Source organism: Mustela putorius, unplaced genomic scaffold, assembly GCF_011764305.1.
Source record: "Mustela putorius furo isolate JIRA1106 unplaced genomic scaffold, ASM1176430v1.1 tig00000743_pilon_pilon_pilon, whole genome shotgun sequence".
Lineage (NCBI taxonomy): Eukaryota > Metazoa > Chordata > Mammalia > Carnivora > Mustelidae > Mustela > Mustela putorius.
Window position 1 is genome coordinate 3494144 of NW_025421464.1, and position 20726 is coordinate 3514869.

At 46.2% G+C, this 20726-nt stretch overlaps 1 protein-coding gene across 1 annotated transcript in view; it reads left to right on the forward strand.

Annotated features, from left to right (window-relative positions):
* CHMP4B (charged multivesicular body protein 4B) overlaps positions 1 to 16963 on the forward strand; it is a 51288-nt gene extending 34325 nt beyond the window's left edge. Inside the window, exons 2-5 of the mRNA XM_004746611.3 lie at positions 10339 to 10516; positions 13586 to 13700; positions 14734 to 14860; positions 16095 to 16963. Of these exons, the coding sequence (XP_004746668.1) occupies positions 10339 to 10516; positions 13586 to 13700; positions 14734 to 14860; positions 16095 to 16159 (485 nt within the window). The 3' untranslated portion in view covers positions 16160 to 16963. The remainder of the gene's footprint in view (positions 1 to 10338; positions 10517 to 13585; positions 13701 to 14733; positions 14861 to 16094) is intronic.
* The last annotated feature ends 3763 nt before the right edge of the window (positions 16964 to 20726 follow it).

Below are 20726 nucleotides of genomic sequence, written 5' to 3' on the forward strand. Positions count from 1 at the left end.
TGGTGAGCAGAGAGCCCAATGTGGGACTCGATCCCAGGCCCCTGGGATCATGACCTGAGCCGAAGGCAGAGGCTTAACCCACTGAGCCACCCAGGCGCCCCTGGATTTTTTTTTTAATCTGGATTTTTTTGTGTGAAATATGTAACATTCAAATTTATGTATTAAGACATGGAACAACTAAGACATTTCTTTGGGTTGCATGGGTGCTTAGTTTTAGTTTCTGATAGCTGTTTAAATGAAATTTTCCTGAACCTTGGCCTTGGATCCCAAGCTGTCTGACTGTGGCCCTCAATAACTAAAGGCAGACTACCTTCCTTCCTGGGATCCTAGTTACCCCACCTTCGCCTGAGTTACCCTTGTCACAAGAGCTACTCCCTGGATGCCTACTGAATCTGGGAAGTGAAACACCCCTTCTTCCTGCCCAAATTGAACCCAGCTGCAGCAGAGCACTGGAAAGCTATCCTCTGCGCTTCTAGGAACAAGATGATGCAGCCACACCGTTGTTTGCACTATTCCTCTCCGTGGGTCTGATTTCTCTTGACCATTTTTTCTTTCTTTCTTTTTTTTTTTTAAAAAGATTTTATTTATTTATTTGACGAGAGAGAGAGATCACAAGTAGGCAGAAAGGCAGGGAGAGAGAAAGGGGGAAGCAAGCTCCCTGCTGAGCAGAGATCCTAATGCGGGGCTCGATCCCAGGACCCTGAGATCATGACCTGAGCCGAAGGCAGAGGCTTAACCCACTGAGCCACCCAGGCACCCCTCTTGACCATTTTCTGTTCTTCTTGGTGGCCTGGGCCACTCCCACTGGCCCAGTCTGGAACAATATTCTGCTTACTCTGGCTCTCTGCTACTTCCTCTCAGATATAATCACAAGGGGAAGGTCCTAGGCTCACTGTCACTTGAACAAGCCCCTGGACTCTGGTTTTTAAAGTTGTAGGCATCATGGGGCACCAGGCTAGCTCAGTCGGTAAAGCATGTATGTGACTCTTGATCTCGGGTTGTGAGCCCCATATTGGGTGTGGAAATTACTTAAAAAAAAAAAAAAATAGAGTTCTAGGCATCCCAATAGGAGTTAATACAGGGAAAAAAAAAAAAAAAAAGGTAATCCAGTGATGGAAGTTTGAGAAATTTTACCAGGTTCTTATAGCTATAGTCCTGGGGTCTTCAAGACTATAGAAGGAAGGTTATCTTAGGTCTTAGGAAAAGATCTAGAGGACATTATGGGGTGAGAGGGCAGAGCCCACTGACCTCAGAGAAACGACAGGGCAAAATTGGGCACTATGGAGTACCCACTCTCTTTTCTGTGTAGCAGTGCTATTAGGGGCACAGAGCTGTAGGTTCCACTCTTGAGGAGCTTATGGCCTAGGGAAAATACAGGGCAGGCATGAGGGAAGAAGATATTCTTTAAAACAGAAAACAACTCATTACAATCTCCCCAGCTATGTAGAATTGTCAACCTAAATGCAGAGGAGCTAATGAAATGGTTGGATTTTATCGCATATACTTTTAACCAATTTAAAATCCGCTGGGGAAAAAAAAATTGTTTTTTCAGCCAAAGGCTTTTACTGCCTACCCTCATGGATTACCAATTAGTCAAGTGTTTCTGGGCAGACTGAGCTGCCTCTGGGTGCCCTTGGTGCCAGACTGCTAGCTTGTGGAATCTTTTAGGTGGGGAAGGCATGGGAGGCTCTCAGATCCCCAGGCTCAGGCAGAAGTGCCTGCTCAGTGCAGAAGATGTTCCTCTGCGGAGTAAGAACACGCCCTTTGGGGCGCCTGGGTGGCTCAGTGGTTAAGCCACTGCCTTCGGCTCGGGTCATGATCTCAGGGTCCTGGGATCGAGTCCCGCATCGGGCTCTCTGCTCAGCAGGGAGCCTGCTTCCTCCTCTCTCTCTCTCTCTCTCTCTCTCTGCCTGCCTCTCTGCCTACTTGTGATTTCTCTCTGTCAAATAAATAAATAAAATCTTTAAAAAACAAAAAAAAAGAACACGCCCTTTGCAGATAGGCAGCTTGGCATTGATCTCAGGCCTCCTACTGTCTAACCATATGACTTGGGCAAGTGATAAACTCTTTGAGCCTCAATTTTCCTGCCAGTGGGGGCAATAACAGTACGTGCTTTCTAGGGTTATTGGGAGGATCCAGTGCACACATAAAGCACCAGTCATGGGGCCTACTACCCAGCAAGCTCCTTTTAAGTGTTAGCTGCTGTTCTATATTCTGTTTTCCTCCACCATGCCACAGATACATACTGTTTCTTGGAGAGACACATTGGGCTAGGAGGAGGAACAGCACAGGGAAAAGAAGATACAGAGATCCCCAGAGAGAACATCAGCCACAGGCAAGGGAAGAAAGGCAGAAGGTTCAAGAAGTGGGCAGGATGAAGAGAAAGCTCCCATTTATTATTTCCAGAGAGATTGTTTTTCTCATTCATCTTTGGGGTAGTGCTAATCACTCGCATTTTTCCATTTGTTGAAGTGGTGAAATAACTTACCCCAGGCTAGTGTCAGAGCCAGGATTCTGACACCAAGCCCCGTGTTCTTTTCTGGGCGTGCCAGTGGTGTTCTTTTCTGGGCGTGCCAGTGCTCGTGCACATCAACTGGGAGACAAAGGATGGTGAAGCTTATGTTGGCTAACTGATCAAGGTAGTTTAAAATTTTTTTTTTTTTCTCTAAGCTATCTTTTTGTGGGGGAAGGCATGGTGGCGGTAATGGTATTGGTTCTTTTCTGTTAAAACAGGCTCTGAGAAGTCCTGCAATTAATAGTAAGACCAGTGACCTGCATTTACTGAGCACTTTGCCGTTTTGGCCCTGTGCCAGGTACTTCACATATGTATTTCATTTTAATCCTCAAAATAACTCTGTATTTTTATTATTAGAGTATAATATTTTATTATTGGAGTATTATTATCTGACAATTAGGTTCAGTAATTTCTTGGGGTTTACTTGATAGCGGAACTGAAACTCACAGCCGAACCGCTGGACTCCCTAAATGACCATGTTAACTTGGCATGACCCAGCATTTCCCAAGATTGTTTGAAGGTGTCTTATCATGTCTTTATCTGACCTTTGCAGAACATACTTTCTATGTGTTGTTTAAATGACTTGGAGCAATTTGATATACTGTTAGATTGTTAATTGAGGGGCATTTTTCTTTCATATTTGTCCCCATTAAACAGATAAGGAGCTTCTTTCTTTCTCTCTAGAATTTTTCCTTGCAGTGAGTACTGTACTCCCTGTGTGTTTGCTGATGAAGTCAGCAGGGTTTCAGACTCTACTTGCCTGGTCATACACAAGTACTTATTTTACCATCTCTAAATGGAGCACATTAGCTCCAGGCCACGGAGAGCAAATTAGGGGAACAGGGATATATATCACAGAGAAGGAGGCTGCTCTGAAAAATGCTGTCTGCACCTCTCACCTGCACTCTTCAGCTGTGTGGGCATAAATACAGCATTCCAAGGCGTTTGCAGGATGAGGCCCTCTTTTGCAGGTTGGCCTTGGGATACTGAATGAGGATGGACACAAAACAGCCTCTGTCTAGCCTTCAATTAAGGCCCATTTGGGTTTCTGAGACCTTTCTGTAGCTCCTCTAGATCCATGCTATTCCTGCCACTTTTTTTTTTTTTTTTAAAGATTATCTATTTTAGAGAGAGAGAGAGAGCATGAGCAGGCGGAGCAGAGAGAGGGGGAGAGAGAATCTCAAGCAGACTCCATGCTGAGTGCAGAGCCTGCCTCAGGGCTCGGTCCCACCACCCTGAGACCACAACCTAAGCTGAAACCAAGAGTCGGATGCTTAGGCAACTGAGCCACCCATGGCCCCATGCCACTTATATACAGGGTAGAGAAATGAGAGCCCAGCCCCTGCCTGTATCTTCTGAAACCGTGGATAGGTTCAGCAATACCCATTTACAGAAAGTACTCTGGAACCAGGCAGATCTCGGACCTCTTTTCCATTTTTTTTCCTTTTTCTCCTAACTGGGAACTTCAGAGAGAATACTGGAAGCTTTCTGGTTCTTTCCTGTGTCAGCATGAGCTTTTAAATGGGATTTGCAAAGGGCAAGGTTTGGCAATTGGATGAAAGAGCTTTGGGAACTGCTTACTTACTGTGGGGAACTGCTGATTTATTAGTAGCAACTTAATTTGGAGACAAGAGAGTTGAGGTGTGATCCTGGCAAGCTGTGTTACCTTTTCTGGGCATCGTTTTTCCTCAGTCACCTAACCAGACAGGTCAGACTTTAGGATCTCCGAGAATACTTCAGGTGCACACCCCCCCCCTTTTTTTTTTTTTAAAGATTTTATTTATTTATTTGAGAGAGATCACAAGCAGGCAGAGAGGCAGGCAGAGAGAGAGGAAGAAGCAGGCTCCCTGCTGAGCAGAGAGCCAGATGCGGGGCTGGATCCCAGGACTCCGAGTTCATGACCTGAGCCGAAGGCAGCGGCCTAACCCGCTGAGCCACCCAGGCACCCCACCCCTCCCCCTTTTGATGCCAGAGTTCTAACTCATTTTAGTCAGGGTCTGGCAGGACATCTGATGCCGTGGGGTGCAGGGATGCTTACTAATAGCCATCTGTGAAGGAGAATGGCTTTCTTTGACCTTGGTGATGAACTTGGTTGTTTTGACTTTGGGTCTTTTCTTGCCCACATACATAGGACAGATGACAGGTGACCCCAGCACAGTGACCAGTGGCTGAGTCGACTATTGATTGGTTGAAAGCCAGATGTGGTTCTTCTGGCTGAGGGTACCCTGAACATCCTGAGGTTTAGTCATGGGTGTGATGAGCGGGAAGATCTGAATGATTGCGAGATGCAGGTAAAGGGGGGTCTCCTTCAGCTTCACTCAGAGGCCTGCATGCCAGTGTCCTGCCATGACCACTCCCACTTACTGTTGCATTTGTGTGTAAGTGTCCTCTGGAGTGTGTTTGTGTTTGCTGTGTGCTGAGAATGGGAAAGGAACAGCATTCTCCTCCTTCCCTTCTAGTCTTTGTATCTTCTGCTAGATGAATTCCTGTGTAGAATCTTGGGTCTTTGAAAGGACACCATCATTCATTCATTCAGTGAGAGGGTATCACTGGGCCCTCCTTGCCTAAATCTCTCTGTACTACTCGTGAGTGTACAGTTAGGACTTTTTGGGATCTAGTGAGATGCCCTGGGTTCGTGGCTCCTCTCCTGAATGCCCCCAGACCAGGGCAGCAAATTTGCCCTCTGCAGCAACTCTTCAAAGAGAAGTCAAGTCTGCCTTTGCCTAAGAGAAAGGAGCATCCTAGCTAGTTGTATTGAACTAGTGAGATCTCTGAAAATGGTTTCTGTGTAGTCACTAACAGGTGCCTTGCAGAAGGAGTTTCCAGTCCTAGTTGAATGTCTTTTCAACTAGTCTCTCTGTTTCATGGGGTATCTCTTTTGTATTATTCCTCCAAATAGCTGTTTAGAGTGTCTAATGAAGCAACTGTCTGGAGACCAATGTTTATTTCAACATGGTTGGAGTTGTTTTTGCTTCAGCTTTCAGAGCCAATAAAGCTGGTTATTAGATTCTGTAATTGCTGCTGTAATTACTCTTTTGGAACCGGCAAAGGCATAATTAAATATGGAGATTCCAAGGACTATTTTTTTCCGTCTAAAAGCAACCTCTTTAACTTCTGTTGGCCTGAGTTAGATTTCAGCTGTGAAAGCCACCATGTTTACGAATGACACTGGGTTCCTTTGACAGGAAAGGGATTTCTTTGGATACCTCTTTGAGTATTTGGTTTAGATGAACTCCTTGTTAACCCAGTACTTGTTTTTATATTTTTCATTCCTTCCCCCATCTTACTGAGATATAATTAACATAACATTGTGTTAGTTTTACCTAATATACAACATAATGATTTGATAGATGTATGTATTGTGAAATGATTACCAAGGTAAGTTTAGTTAACATTTAGCACCTCACACAGTTACATTTTTTTTTCTTGTAGTAAGATCCCAGTACTTGTTTTTTTAAACCCAACCATCAGGAATTTGGAGACGTAAAAGGCAAAACACTAAGAGCCAGCATGTATTTATGTAAAACATTGGGCTCGTCCATCTCTCTCTCTATCTATCTATCTAAGAGAGAGAGTGAGCACAAGTAGGGGGAGAAGGGAGGGGGGGGGGGAGAGGGAGAAGCAGGTCCCCGCTGAGCAGGAAGCCTGATATGGGACTTGATCCCAAGACTGTGGGATCATGACCCGAGCTGAAGGCAGGTGCTTAACTGACTGAGCCACCCAGGCATCCCAGGGCTTGTCTCTAAACTTTGGCTACATATTGAAGTAAATTCCTGTGGTCAGAAATAACCTGTTAAGTGTAACAGTATGCAGGAAGAGTGTCATTTTACTCCTTTAGTTTGCCCTAAGTTATACTTTACCACTCTGCCCCACTTTTCTAAAATATAGACAGGTTCAGATGCTATGAATATTTATGTTCACTGGGGTGCCTGTGTGTCTCAGTCGTTAGGTGTCTGCCTTCAGCTCAGGTCATGGTCCCAGGGTCCTGGCATTGTGCCCACAAGCAGGGGGAGTAGGAGAGGAAGAAGCAGGCTTCCTGCTGAGCAGGGAGCACGATACAGGACTCGATCCCAGGACCCTGGGATCATGACCTGAGCTGAAGTCAGACGCTTAATGACTGAGCCACCCAGGTGCCCTAAAAATAAATAAAATCTTACAAAAAAAAAAAAAAAGTCTGGGTTTCCTTAAGAAAAAAAAAAAGGTATTAGAAAAAAAATTAAAGCAGTTCTAAATCTCATATGTTAATAGGGAAAGAATAAATTTGGTTTTAAAAATCAGAATGTATGGGGAACCTGGTGCCAAAGCATTTATAGACACCCTGCTTCTGGGTTGGGGTTTCATACAAAGCAGAGCAGCTCCCTCGCTGGGATTTATTGAAAGTCAGCCCTCTACACAAGGGTTTGGGCTGGGGGAACCAAAAAAAAAAAAAAGAAAAGAAAAGAAAGAAAGAAAGGGAAAAACACCCCAAGAACGAAATTTGCAAAAAGAAGAAAAAACCAAAAATCAGAATGTAGCTGACTATATAAAGTCAAGGCTCCTGGTACACTCATGACAGTGAAAAGCAAGGCAGGTGGGTCATCTCCTTGTTCATTTTTGAGGACTGTTCCAGTGTCACTTGACATCATTTTGAGGCTGTGTGGGAGGAGCAGAGACCTGAGGGTTTACACAGACAAGTGGTTGAGCCCTCCCCTCTCCATATAACAGCAGTATGACTTGTATCCGCCACTTTACCTTTCTGATCCCCAGTGTCTTTGTTAGTAATAGATCTGGGATCTTTGCCCCATGACTGGGTCAGGAAGATTAAATGAGAAGGTGAGTGAGACTTCCATAGCCATCTTGCTTGCTTACCACACGGCAGGCAAGCAGACACCTTGTTTACTTTACTCATGAACATGGCAGAGAAGTTTTTATAGACTGGGCTTTGGCATGGACGGTGAGGATGGCTGAGGAGGTGGACCCTGGAAAGAGGCACTGTGAGACATTGACCTGAGAAAACCTGAGCATCCCCCTGAAACAAATAATACATTATATGTTAATTTTAAAAAGAAAAAGAAAAGAAAAGAAAGAACACTTGAGAATCATTTGTTGATTAGGATATATCTGAGTTTATTTCTGTGGAAAGGCAACACAACACCAAGGAAGGCACAAGGAAGAAACCCCAGGCCCTGAGCACTTACATACCAGGATATCTTCCCTCTGCCATGATGGTCACTGGCAGAGGTCTCCCAGAACCCAGCCTGTGGTGACAATCCCAGTCCCTTGCAGGATTTTACTGGTCATATTCAGCCATGTGGAGGCTTTGTCATGTGGGTACAGGGAGCTGTTCAAGGTTTTCTGTTGTTGTTGTTGTTGTTTTGTTTTTAAGATTTTATTAGAGATAGCGAGAGAACACATGCAGGCAGAGCAGAAGGAGAAGCAAACTCCCTACTGAGCAGGGGAGCCCGATGTGGGGCTTGATCGCAAGACCCTGGGATCATGACCTGAGCTGAAGGCAGTCACTTAACCAGCTGAGCCACCCAGGCGCCCCAACTGCTGAGGGTTTTTTTTTTTTTTTTAAAGATTTTATTTATTTATTTGACAGAGAGAGATCACAAGTAGATGGAGAGGCAGGCAGAGAGAGAGAGATGAAAGCAGGCTCCCCGCTGAGCAGAGAGCCCGATGCAGGGCTCCATTCCAGGACCCTGAGATCATGACCTGAGCCGAAGACAGCGGCTTAACCCACTGAGCCACCCGGGCGCCCCACTGCTGAGGGCTTTTAAGCAAAGGAATGGCATAGTTGGGTTTGCACTCCCTCTTCTGTGATCCCACTCCCCACTGGACCGGATGACCTCTCCAGTGCAGGATCCTGCCTTTTTCAGTAAGTGGAAGGCATAATAGCTAGAATGGCAGAGCATGGGCTTTGGGGTTCCATCCTTGGCTTAATTCCTTCTGCCACTTACCACCTGGTGACCTGAATTGCATAACCTCTCTGAAACTATTTCTTTATCTGCTAAAAAGTGTGGCCGTCTCTATCTTAAAAGGTTTCTGTTTTGTGAGGTACTTCCATAGCATGTATGACTTAGTAATTAGCAGGTGAAGGTGTCCAGTAAGGAGTCTTGGGGACCCCTGGGTGTGACTGTGGGTTGGACTTCTTGAGGTCATAGGCCATTCACATAGGGATCAAGGGAGATAGCAGGTTGACTGTCTTGTCAACTTTTAAGGAGGCACATTTCATTGTTCTTCAGATTTTTTGCAGTTTCTCATTAGCCTGCTTTATCCTTTGGCTAGAAGAATTTTCCTAGTGGTTTTATTTGCTCATTTTAGAGGAAGAATGGACGGCTTACGTGCAGTCCCTTGGCAGATGGTTCTTAGGATGCAGTGCTAGGCTAACAGGAAGCTTGAATAGAAGGAGCAGGGGACCCATTCATGTGATGTATGGAGAAACCACAGCCCTGTAAGGGAGATGATTGCATGTCCCTAAAAGCCTGCCGGAGATGGGGATGGCTCCGGTCTGGAGCTCAGGGACATGGTGGAGCATGTGTCGGGGGGTGCCTCTGTGTGTTTGTCTGTGTCGAAGACTAGTGCTGTTCTGGCCAAGTAGGGTCCCATTCGTTCTGGCTTTGATACCCATCTAAGATATGTACTAAAGATACCTTTAGGTGCCAAGAAGGTAATTGAGATGGCAAGGGGAAGGCTTCTTGGGTTTGAGTAGGGAGATGTGCTTTTGGCTCCTGCTCTACCACAGATTCGCCTTGGTCAGATTGCTTGCCCTGACTGGATCTAAGAACAAGATGATTTCTCCAGCCTTAACATGCCAGGAAGCATAGATAGATGATGACATTGGCTTGGCTAAATGGTCAGACTCCTGGCAGGGGATTCTGACTTTATTTTAGTTGTGTTGTTTTCTATGATAGAGAATGCCACAGTAACCATCTTTGGGCATGAGAATTTTTGCTTTTGTTGAATACATTTCCAGAAGGAGATTACTGGGTCATAGGGCAAGAACGTCATTATGGCTGTTGCTATGTGTTGCCATGTTGCTTTTCAGAGTCAGTATATCAACTTAGAGTTGTCAGCTATGTGTGAGGGGGCATTTAACCCTAACTTATCCAGTATTTAGTATAGTTACTATTTATTGTTTTTATAATTGAGTTAGCATAACATGATACTTTAAAGCTGCTTTATAATAATTAGAGGTGTTGGGGCGCCTGGGTGGCTCAGTGGGTTAAAGCCTCTGCCTTCAGCTCAGGTCATGATCCCAGGGTCCTGGGATTGAGCCCCACATCGGGCTCTCGGCTCAGCGGGGAGGCTGCTTCCCTTCCTCTCTCTCTGCCTGCCCCTCTGCCTGCTTGTGATCTGTCTGTCAAATAAATGAATAATAAGAAAAAAATCTTTAATAAAAAAATAATTAGAGGTGTTGTTTTTTAGTGTCCACTATGTTTAAGTTGTGCTAGGTATTTATATATATAATCTCACTTCTCACAACGAACCTGTTGGGGAAGCTAAGTAGCTCACCTAAGTCTGTGAGCTGGGATTTGAACCTAAAGCAGTATGGCCTCAAAACACATTCTCTGTCTCAGAGCCTCTCCGTGCTTTGATTTGTGGGGGTGTGGTTACATAGTGTGAGCTTGAGCTTGTATGCTTTGCTGCACTTTGAAATAGGTGAATTTTGTAGTTTTCTTAGAAAATGGAATGTGTTCCTTGTGTAGAAGAGACTAATAACCTTGTGTTATAGTGGAGGCACCAGCTGAGGTGCATGGATTACAATTAGGGCGAAGGCTCAAGTGAACTCTGGGATATTCTGGTGTCAGGCTCTCTGAAACCCTGTTTTCTCCCCGATGCAGCGGCCCTCCAGGCACTGAAGCGCAAGAAGAGGTATGAAAAGCAGCTGGCGCAGATCGACGGCACACTCTCCACCATCGAGTTTCAGCGGGAGGCCCTGGAGAATGCCAATACCAACACCGAGGTGCTCAAGAACATGGGCTACGCTGCAAAGGCCATGAAGGCTGCCCACGACAACATGTATGTGGCTGCCCACTGGTGGGGGGCACCCGCGTGGCGGGGCCTCAATCCCGGGACATGGCCTTGGGCGACCCTTTGATTTATCCATTCAAACACCCAAGTTTGTTTTACTTTGCGTTCTTTTTTGGAACTCCCCTTTTATTTTTATTTGTATTATGTTAGTCACCATAAAATACATCATTAGTTGTTTTTTGTTTTTTTTTTTTGTTTTTTAAAGATTTTATTTATTTATTTGACAGACAGAGATCACAAGTAGTAGGCAGAGAGGCAGACAGAGAGAGAGGAGGAAGCAGGCTCCCTGCTGAGCAGAGAGCAAAATGTGGGGCTCCATCCCAGGACCCTGAGATCATGACCTGAGCTGAAGGCAGAGGCTTTAACCCACTGAGCCACCCAGGCGCCCCACATCATTAGTTTTTGATGTAGTGTTCCAAGATTCATTGTTGATGTACAGCACTCAGTGTTCCATGCAATACATGCTGTCCTTAATACCCACTACCAGGCTCACCCATTCCCCCACCCTCCCCTCTAAAACCCACAGTTTGTTTCTCAGAGTCCACAGTCTCTCATGGTTCATTTCCCCATCCAATTTCCCCTAACTCACTTTTCCTTTCCTTCTCCTAATGTCCTTCATGTTATTCCTTAGTGAAACCATATGATAATTGACTCTCTCTCCTTGACTTATTTCACTCAGCATAATCCCCTCCAGTCCTATCCATGTTGATGCAAAAATTGGGTATTCATCCTTTCTGATGGCCAAGTAATATTCCACCATATATGTGGACCACATTTTCTTTATCCATTTGTCTGTTGAAGAGCATCTTGGCTCTTTGCCCAGTTAGGCTATCGTGGGCATTGCTGCTATGAACATTGGGGTACATCTGGCCCTTCTTTTCACTATATCTGTATCTTCAGGGTAAATACCCAGTAGTGCATTTACTGGGTCATAGGTTAGATCTATTTTTAATTTTTGGAGGAATCTCCATACTGTTTTCCATGGTAGCTGTACCAACTTGCATTCCCACCAGCAGTGTAAGAGGGTTCCATTTCTCCACATCCTTTCCAACATTTGTTGTTTCCTGCCTTGTTAATCTTCACAATTCTAACTGGTGTAAGGTGGTATCTCAATGTGGTTTTGATTTGAATTTCCAGAAGACATGAGCAGACACTTCTCCAATGAAGATATACAAATGCTAGCAGACACATGAAAAAATGTTCACCATCATTAGCCATCAGGGAAATTCAAATGAAAACCACATGGAACTCCTTTTAAAATGGATTTTGTATCTTGTTGCCTGAAGAAGCAGATCTCAGGGTACCTGGGTGGCTCAGCTGGTTAAGCGTCCAACTCTTGATCTTGATCTCAGGGTTGTGAATTCAAGCCCTGCACTGAGGCTTAAACCCAGCATGGAGCCACTTAAAAAAAAAAAAGAAGTAGATTTCATGGAATGAAAAAGTATTTCTGAGTAATTCAGGGTTATTGTGATGAGCAGAGTTTCTAGCTGGAAAGGTCCTTAAAAAGTCCTCTCATCCAGGCCTCTGATTATCAAGGTGGGGAAGCTGTGTCCCAGAGAGGGGAGATGACTTGCCCTAGATTATGGATGAGATTGGATAGAACTGGGATTAGAATCAGTGTTCATGTCTTTTTTCCTGATTCTGTCAGGGGTCCTGAAAATCGTGGTGCATCCAAGGGCTTCAGATTTCTGTGTTCTTAAATCTGCTTTTGCTGGAATTTTCTGGCTCCCCTCTTGGTTTCAGTCTTTGGCTGTCATATTTAACAATGTTCTTAGGATGCCTGGCTGGCTCAGTCCCTGGAGCATGTGACTCTTTATCTCAGGGTTGTGAATTTGAGTGTAGAGATTACTTAAAAAAAAAAATCTTTAAAAACAGTGTTCCTGACCTCAGCAATCCTTCCGTTATGTGGCTACTTCTCATGTACAGTGGCCTAAGAAATAGATGACCAACCTTGTTACAGTTGTAATTAAAGGCCAGGGTAACACTAGGTTCCAAATGAGGGCCTCTCTCATGAACAAATTCTGCATTTGTTGTAGTGCTTGGACTTGGCAGCATATATTTGAGGAGTGTTTGAAGCCATTTTTACTTCTTCGGGGATACTTAGCCATGTTCTTGAATAGAGATTGGCAGAATGTAGCCTGTGGCCCTGCCACCTATTTTAGTAAATAAAGTTTTATGGATACATAGTCGTACCCATTAATTTACATATTGTCTATGGCTGCTTTTGTGGTACATAGCAGGGTGGAGTCTTCGTGACAGTTTATATGGCCCACAAATTCTGAGATGTTTCCTGTGTGGTCTGTTACAGAGAAAGTCTGCTAATCTCTGCTCTAGAAATGTGGGGTTGCCAGAAAAGTAGCCTTTAAATAAGTGAGGTGTTATCTGAGGGTAGATGTTCATTGGACTGAGCTTCCTAAGTTAGGTCCATGTCTGCTCCATTTCTGTGTTCTCCAAGATGCCCAGCGTAGAGCTCATCTCAGCAAACTCCTGTGCATGCTTTGAAGCATATGTGTATGGATTATACTGATTAATTGTATGTTTAGAAGACTGACAGTGCATAGGAAGTAATTCTGCATGTTTGCCTTTCTTTGGGGCCTACTGCAGGAGCCATGAGTGGATTCGAGTAAATAGGAAGGACCTATCAAGTGGCACAGCTGTATTTTGTGGTTTGTGATTTTCTCTCTCCCTGTACAGTTACAGAATTGCCTTTGAGCTTGAAGAGCTGTTGGCCCAGGAGTTAAAGTCCTGTAGTCTCGTCTGACGTGTTTATTACTAGCTTACATGAGAGATCATGAATATGGTATCTAACTTTGCTAAGCCTCATTCCTTAAGGCATTGGACTGGATGATGTCTAAGAACACTTCCATCCTCTTGATTCTGTGATTCTCTTTTAAAAGGGGGAGAAAGATAATAAAGACAAGTAATTCCTTACAGGAAGTAATTATAGAGGGTAGGGTTAGGAAGCAGATTGTGTGCATGGGGTATCTCTTCCTGCCTTGTAGACTCTCCTTACAAAGACTGATTGTCCAATATGACATCTGTCCGTTTCATTTAAAGGGACATCGATAAAGTTGATGAGTTAATGCAGGACATTGCTGACCAGCAAGAACTTGCAGAGGAGATTTCAACAGCTATTTCAAAACCTGTAGGATTTGGAGAAGAGTTTGATGAGGTGAGTGGTTCACATAAGCTTCACAAATGACACGTGAGCTGCCCTTCGATGTGCTGTTGAAGGCTCTCCGGCAGGTTGTATGCGGTTGGGAAATCACCAGTTCTCATTCCTCCAGAGTCTTGGACATGAATAGGGCATGGTATTAACTTTCCCTAATTCTGCATTTTGTGAAACAGCTTTCACTCGTGGGGATAGAAGTTTAGGTTGAGTAAAGGGCTCTCCATAGGGACCCCTCAGCAGGTTTCAGGTCAGTAGTTGGTTTCAGTAAATAATTACCTTACACATCTCGTGGGGGACCCTGGGCTTGGAGCTGGGGCAGCCAAGGTGACTGTTCCTTGTAGAAGGTTATAGGATTTGCCCTTGGGCAACTCTGATTTGAGGTAAAGATGAAGCCAAGGAAGGAGCATTTGTACCTGACCCCTGGGGGATCCATCTGGAACTTGGCCACCTACCAGTTTCTGCTGTAGCAGTTGGGATCTTGAGTCTTAGGTTTTTAAAATACAATAACAGGCCCTGTTGAAGATATTTCATTCTGTGTTAGATTTGAGTCCGCTGAAGGTCAGGTCCTCTCCACTGAACCTAATTCTTTGTGCTATATGATTCCCACAGTATAGCTGAGAAAACAGCCTATGGCTCTTAGACTTGGCTTCCAGCACAAGGGTCTTCCGTGTTTTCAGACTGAAATTTGATGGACTAGTCAAGTTAATTTCAATTCAGCAAATATTCCTGAACATTCCCTGAGTGTACCCAGTTCTGAGATAAAGAAAGAGGAATGAAAAGATTCAATCCCTCCTCTCAAAATGCTGACAGCTAGTGCAGGACACTGGGTAGAGACTGTAACTGCTGGATAGTGTATTATGTTCATCAGTAGAACCATGTTTAGGGTTTGAGTCAGAGTGTGGACCTGGAGTTCATCTCCCTTCTGATCTTCTTAGAAGGGGTGTGTGTCCTCTGAGTCATCAGGAAAGCGGGGCTGCTGCAGGGGGTAGGAGTCCCAGGAACATCTCTCTCACTGTTCTGTTTCCTTCACCAGGATGAGCTCATGGCAGAATTAGAAGAACTAGAACAGGAGGAACTAGACAAGAATTTGCTGGAAATCAGTGGACCCGAAACAGTCCCTCTACCAAATGTTCCCTCTATAACCTTACCATCAAAGCCCAGTGAGTACTTCTTACCCCGTCATGACATACCCTGGTGCCATGTCGTGGGTAATCTTGAGGTCGGTTGGCCTCAGTTTGGGTTCTGAGTTTGCCCAGGAGTGAGAATCACAGAAGATCTGTTGTGATGGCCATGGAGACATCATCACCTGTCTTTTCCTAGTTTCGCTATAGAACAGGGTTTCTTAACCTTGGCACTTTTGACACAGCTTGGTAATTCTTTGGGTTGGGGGAGGGGAGTTGTTTTATGTACTGTAGATGTTCACAAGCACCCCTGGGCTCTCTCTCTCTCCCAAGTTGTGAAGACCAAAAAGGTCTCCAGATACTGTCAGATGTCCCCTGCAGGGTGTGGGGAGCTCACCCCCCAGTTGAGAACCACTATTCCAGAATGATTTTTTCCTACGTCACCAAACAAGAGAAAGTTCTAGGCACTAGGAGAAGGTGTGAGAGTTTAATTCCAGGACAGCTCTTGGTTCCTGTCTAATATCCTGTGCTGTGCACACATGCAAAAACTTGGGGTCTCAGAGGCAGCCATGTGGGAAGGAAACATCTTTGGCTTTTTTAGAGCCCTGGTTCTGTAAGACCTTCCTTTCTTTCTGCCTGCTCCTCCTTCCCCCTCCCTCTTCCGTTATTTCACCCTTGGGTAGATGTATTCCACACCAAACTTCTAGAAAAGGGACAGAAGTTTGGCTTGGCATGGAGAGAGAGCCCGGGGAGCAGTGTAACGAGGCTGTAGTCCCTCTTACCCTCCCACGTATCAAGAAGAAACGGCTCCTCAAGTTGAGTCAGCAGCCTGTGGGGGGTGCAGGCAAAGGGGCTCCAAACACTGTTTAAGGAGCACCTGTGGGTGCGGAGAAGTGGTTCAAGCCTCTTGAGGTGGAGGGGGAGTGCTGGCAAGGATTAGATCTCCTCTGGGGTTCTTCCTCATATCCCCCTCCTTGAATGCTCTGGGACGAATTCTGACGGACTCCCAGTGTAAATCTCCTTGTTTTGCCTGGCCCGGACGCTGGTGGAGGGGCGGTGCCGGGGACTTGTGCCTCTTTATCTAGAGTTTTATGTTGCAGCTTTTGGGGCCCAGAGAAGCAGTTGCTGATAGGCTGGCGATGAAGCTGAGGGAGGCTGGGTGCAAGGGCAGGGCTGTTTGAGAGACTCCAGGTAGCACAGCCCACACCCAGCCAGAAAGTGTCGAGATCGTTGTAACCAGCCGTCCTAAGTAGCCTTTTCTGTCTTCACACAGCCAAGAAGAAGGAAGAGGAAGAGGATGACATGAAGGAACTGGAGAATTGGGCTGGATCCATTTAACTGGTCCAGTGCAGGCTGGGCCCAGACAGACTCTGGTGGCCTATGCAGCGGGCAGGCGTGTGCGTGTGCGGGGCAGGACATGGTGCAGGCAGGTTCCATCGCTCCTGAGTCTCCCTCCAAAGCAGTAGGGCCGCGTCCCTGCTCACTCTCTGCATAGCATGGTCTGCACCCAGCGGGTCGGGGAATGGGGAGGGGGGCGGGTGGGTAGGGTGGGAGGTGCCTGCTGTTTATAATGTTGAATTTCTGTAAAATAAACTGTATTTGCAAATCCAACATTGAGCTTCTGGACTACGCTAACTCCACTGCTGAACCTCGATGGAATGGGTCGACCGTTTGCAGTTGAAATGATCTGAAAATGTAGCCTCTGTCCTCTTAAGTCAGTTGACTTGTCGCACATCTCTTTGTAAGACTTGTATGGTACTGGCAGAAAAGTTTTTTAAAAAAGCCATAGGCTTTTCCTTGTCCTTAGCTGTAATAATGCATCTGACTTTGGTTTCCTTGAGAACTGTATTTCCGTCCATCACCTGTGTGCTGGCCCCTGTGTTCACCACTCTGCCTTCCCCTCTCTCCTCCCACCCTGGTCTTTTGGAGTTTGTGACACTGATTTGAAATGGATGGTGTTCTCTTGAGAGCAAGTGAGATTGTAGAATTAAATCCCAGCTATACATTTTTCTAACATAGCTCTAAGGTCGTTGTTGCTGTTTGTGATAACTGATAGATAACTCATTGGAAACATGTGCATACATTTATATTCAGATGAAATTATGGTTTGCACTGTCTATTAAATATCTCAATTAATTTTCATACTTTGCTGTTGTGTTCAATCAATCTGTCATTTGCTTCGGGAGCTGACTCTCTCAAGGCCAGCGTGGTGCCCAATGGAGTCTGTGGAAACCTGTGGAAGACTTGAGCGTGACCTGCATCAACAGTCTGAACCAAAGAACAGAGCGGATCTTACTAGAAATGATTTTAAGTGGAGGTCATGGATCTGTGGCCTTCATCTTACGTGATGTTACGTGATATACCCAGAGGGTACAGTTCAGGAGTGAGTAGTTCTTGTGCAGTTCCATGATCTTCCATAGTTCTTCTTTGTGTCCATGGGCAGTGCCCACAGGGCAGCAGAGCCTCCTGCTGTTGGAAACCATGGTTTTCCTATTGACTAGGCCCACCTGGTACATCGGTTTATTGAACCACCAGTACACTAAAGAAGATGACCTTTCCCATGGAGAAAGAGTATAGGGCAGTGACTAAGAATCTAGGACATGGGTGGTAGTCTCAGGTCTGCTGTGACTCACAGTGTGATCTTGGCCCAGCCTCTTCCACTCTCTCTTCTTTAGTCTTATAGCCCCTGGAGAACCGATGAATATTATGGACCTTCTTCAGAAAAGTGGATCTAAGAATATTTGTTCTTAATTGCATGCCAGTTAGCAGAATTTGGGAGGATCCCTTCTCTAATGCCCATCCCTAAACCTCTTAAGATTAAAATCACCTGGGAGGATGGAGGTGCCTGGGCGGCTCAGTCATTAAGCATCTGCCTTTGGCTCAGGTCATGATCCCAGCCAGGGTTCTGGGATCGAGCCCTGCATCGGGCTCCCTGCTCGGCGGAGAGCCTGCATCTTCCTCTCCCATTCCCCCTGCTTATGTTCCCTCTCACTGAGTTGCTGTCAAGTAAATAAATAAAATCTTCAAAAAATAAAATAAAATCACCTTGGCTCCTGGGTGGCTGGGCAACTCTGGATTTCCAACAGAGGGCAGTGTCTGGGGCTCCTCTGAGAAATAGCTGCTGCTTCCTAAATGTGGGCCTTGTGCCAGGCTGTAGTTTTCCGTGTTCAGTAATGCTCAGTCTCTTTCCTGCTCTCAGGAGGTTATCAGGCTGGAGAGAAAAGTTACTGTGTCAGGATCCCTTGGCTACAAGCCACAGAAGACTCAATTGGCTGGTATACACAGTAAGGTCATCTACTTATCTGTTCAAAGCTTACCCAACAAATACTTACTGAGTACCTACTGTGTTCCGGGCATGTTCAAGGCACTGGGAGTGCAGGCAGTAGACACAGTCCCTGCCCTCAAGGTGTTTACATTCTCATAGTCCCAGGACAAGAAGTCTTGGCTTGGTAGAGGGCTGAATGGGGGTGGCTAGGGCATGGGGGCAATCTGGCTTTAAGGCCGTGACTCAACCATGTCACAAGAACTAGGATTTTGCATCCTTCTGCTCTGCCGTTCACTATACATTAGCTTTTCCTTATTGGGCTTGGTCCGTCTCAGTCATTAGATGGCCTTTCATCACACCCCCACGATCTAGAAGCAGGAGGATCAGCATAGCCAGAGTTTCTTTCACCTCTGCCAGTGTTAACAGGAGGCAGACCTTTCCCAGAAGCCTCCACGAAAATACCTCGGTACCTCATGGATGCAAGTGTTGCGTGGTCATTTCTTGCTGTAAAGGAGTCTGAGAAAGTGGGGACTAGACAAAAGGGTCCAATCAGGATTCTCCCCTTGGGTTGGGGGTGGAGCCTCCCTTCTCTGAGCCCATTACTGTTTTTAGGAAGGAAGTTAAGGGGATGGTTGCTGAGTTAGGTGGCACGAAGGGTCTACCACAGAGGCAGACACTGAAACAGACAAATAGGAGATCAGCTCTATCCATTTCTTCTGAAAAGCAGATCTGTCCATGATGCATTCCTTTCAAATCCTTCAATCTGCCTCCCCCCTCCCCTCTTCTGTGGTTGGAAAACTAAGGTGCGTTGGAATTACCCAGGAAGCTTGTTGAAAGTTCTGTGTCCTGGGCCCCATCCACTGAGCGGGGTGGGGATCCAAAAATTTGCATTTTAACAAACACTTCGGGTGATTGTGATGTAGAGTCCTGGGGCAACACTTTGGAACACTAAGGTGGACAGGATCTAGACCTCAGAATGGTTTACCTGAACCTTCCATGAGCTAGAACCTCTTCCCATGTCTCCCCCACACTGTAATGCAGAATTTCCTGTCTCCTACAACGTGTGCTCTTTGCCATGTCTGTGCTCTTTGCCTCCCAGCCTTTATGTGGGCTCCGGTCCCCTGGCCTGCCTCTCCTGGGCACAGTCTGCCTCATTCCTGCAGGGATTTTCTGCTTCCTCCTCTGCTTCCCACTTTGCACACTCTTGTTAGGATTCCCCACTCCCTTTCCAGATAGTGAGATCACCGCATTTCCCCACCCTCTAGATCTCCTGGGCACAGATCAAGTACTCAAGGATGTTGTGTGTAAGCATGTTCATGGTCAGAGGGGAAGGTGCTGTTGACTGGGTGTGCTGGGAGGAGGTGGAAGTTGAGCCTGGGCTCGAAGAAGGGACTGGGTGTGCTGGGAGGAGGTGGAAGTTGAGCCTGGGCTCGAAGAAGGAGTGGAATTTTGATGTGTGCCTGCAACAAACGGGGCATTCTAGACCAAGAGAGGCTTGTGAGAGGGGACAACAAGGCAGGGAAGTGAGGGATGCCTCGGGAGGATTTGACTGGGGGAAGGGCTTGCTTGAGAAGAGGGGTGAGGTAGAACTGGAGAGGTAGTTTGGGGCTGGACTGGGATCTTGCGCATGAGACTGAGGGGTCTACATAGTCCAGAATCAGGGAAGGAAGGGAGACAGGGCGGGTAGGGAAAGGAAGGAAAGAAAATCAGTGGCTCAGGCCATAGGTTTGGGGGCAGGGGATGGGTAGAGATGAAGTTTTTTAGGCTGCCTCCCATTTCCCTCAAGTGAAGTGGGGTGGGAGGGGTGGTTTTAGAAGCAGCAGCACCATGGGGTCAATTCCTGCGTCTTCCAAGTGGAGACTGGACAGAGAGCCGGTGTGTGGGCAGCAGCAGGCCAGGATGTGGATGCCAAGAGCACAAGGCTCTGGAGCCCGGCACACGAGGTTCAGATCCTGCCTCTCTGCAGCACAGGGGCTGTGAGAGCCTCGGGAAGTGACCTCATTGCCTTAGCCTGTTTTCTCCCCTGTAATGTGCAGGTACTAACATACCTGTCTGTTTTCCTTTTCTAGTGCCACCAGGACAAATGACAATGACCACAAACCAGGCGCCTTAAAACAGTAGAAATCTATTCTCTCACAGCTTAAGATGCCTGAAGTCCCAAATCAGAGGCCCTAGGGAGGCTCCCTCCTCGCCTTTTCCAGTTTCAGGTAGCGCCTGGCGTTCTCTGGCTTGTAGCTCTATCACTCTCCTCTGTGCGTGGTCTTCTCATGGCTTTCCTCTCTCTGTGTCTGTGTGTCCTTTGCTGTCTCTTACAAGGACACTTGTCACTGTTAGGGCCCACCCCAATTCAGTATGATCTCATCTTGATCCGTACTTTAATTATATCTGCATAGACCCTAATTCCAAATAAGGTCACGTTGTGAGGTTCCAGGTGGACAAGAATTTGGGGGTGGGGTACTGTTCAACCCACTGTGCTGCCTCATAGAGCTGTGGAGGTCGTGGCCTGTCAAGCACACAGCAAGGTTTAGAGAGCACTGTGAGGTCGAGGTGGGAAGCCCAGCTATAATGAGCTCCACTTGCTAGATGTGAAAACTGAGGCTTTAGGGAAACTCTGGGTCACACCGCTGGTAAGTGACGGAA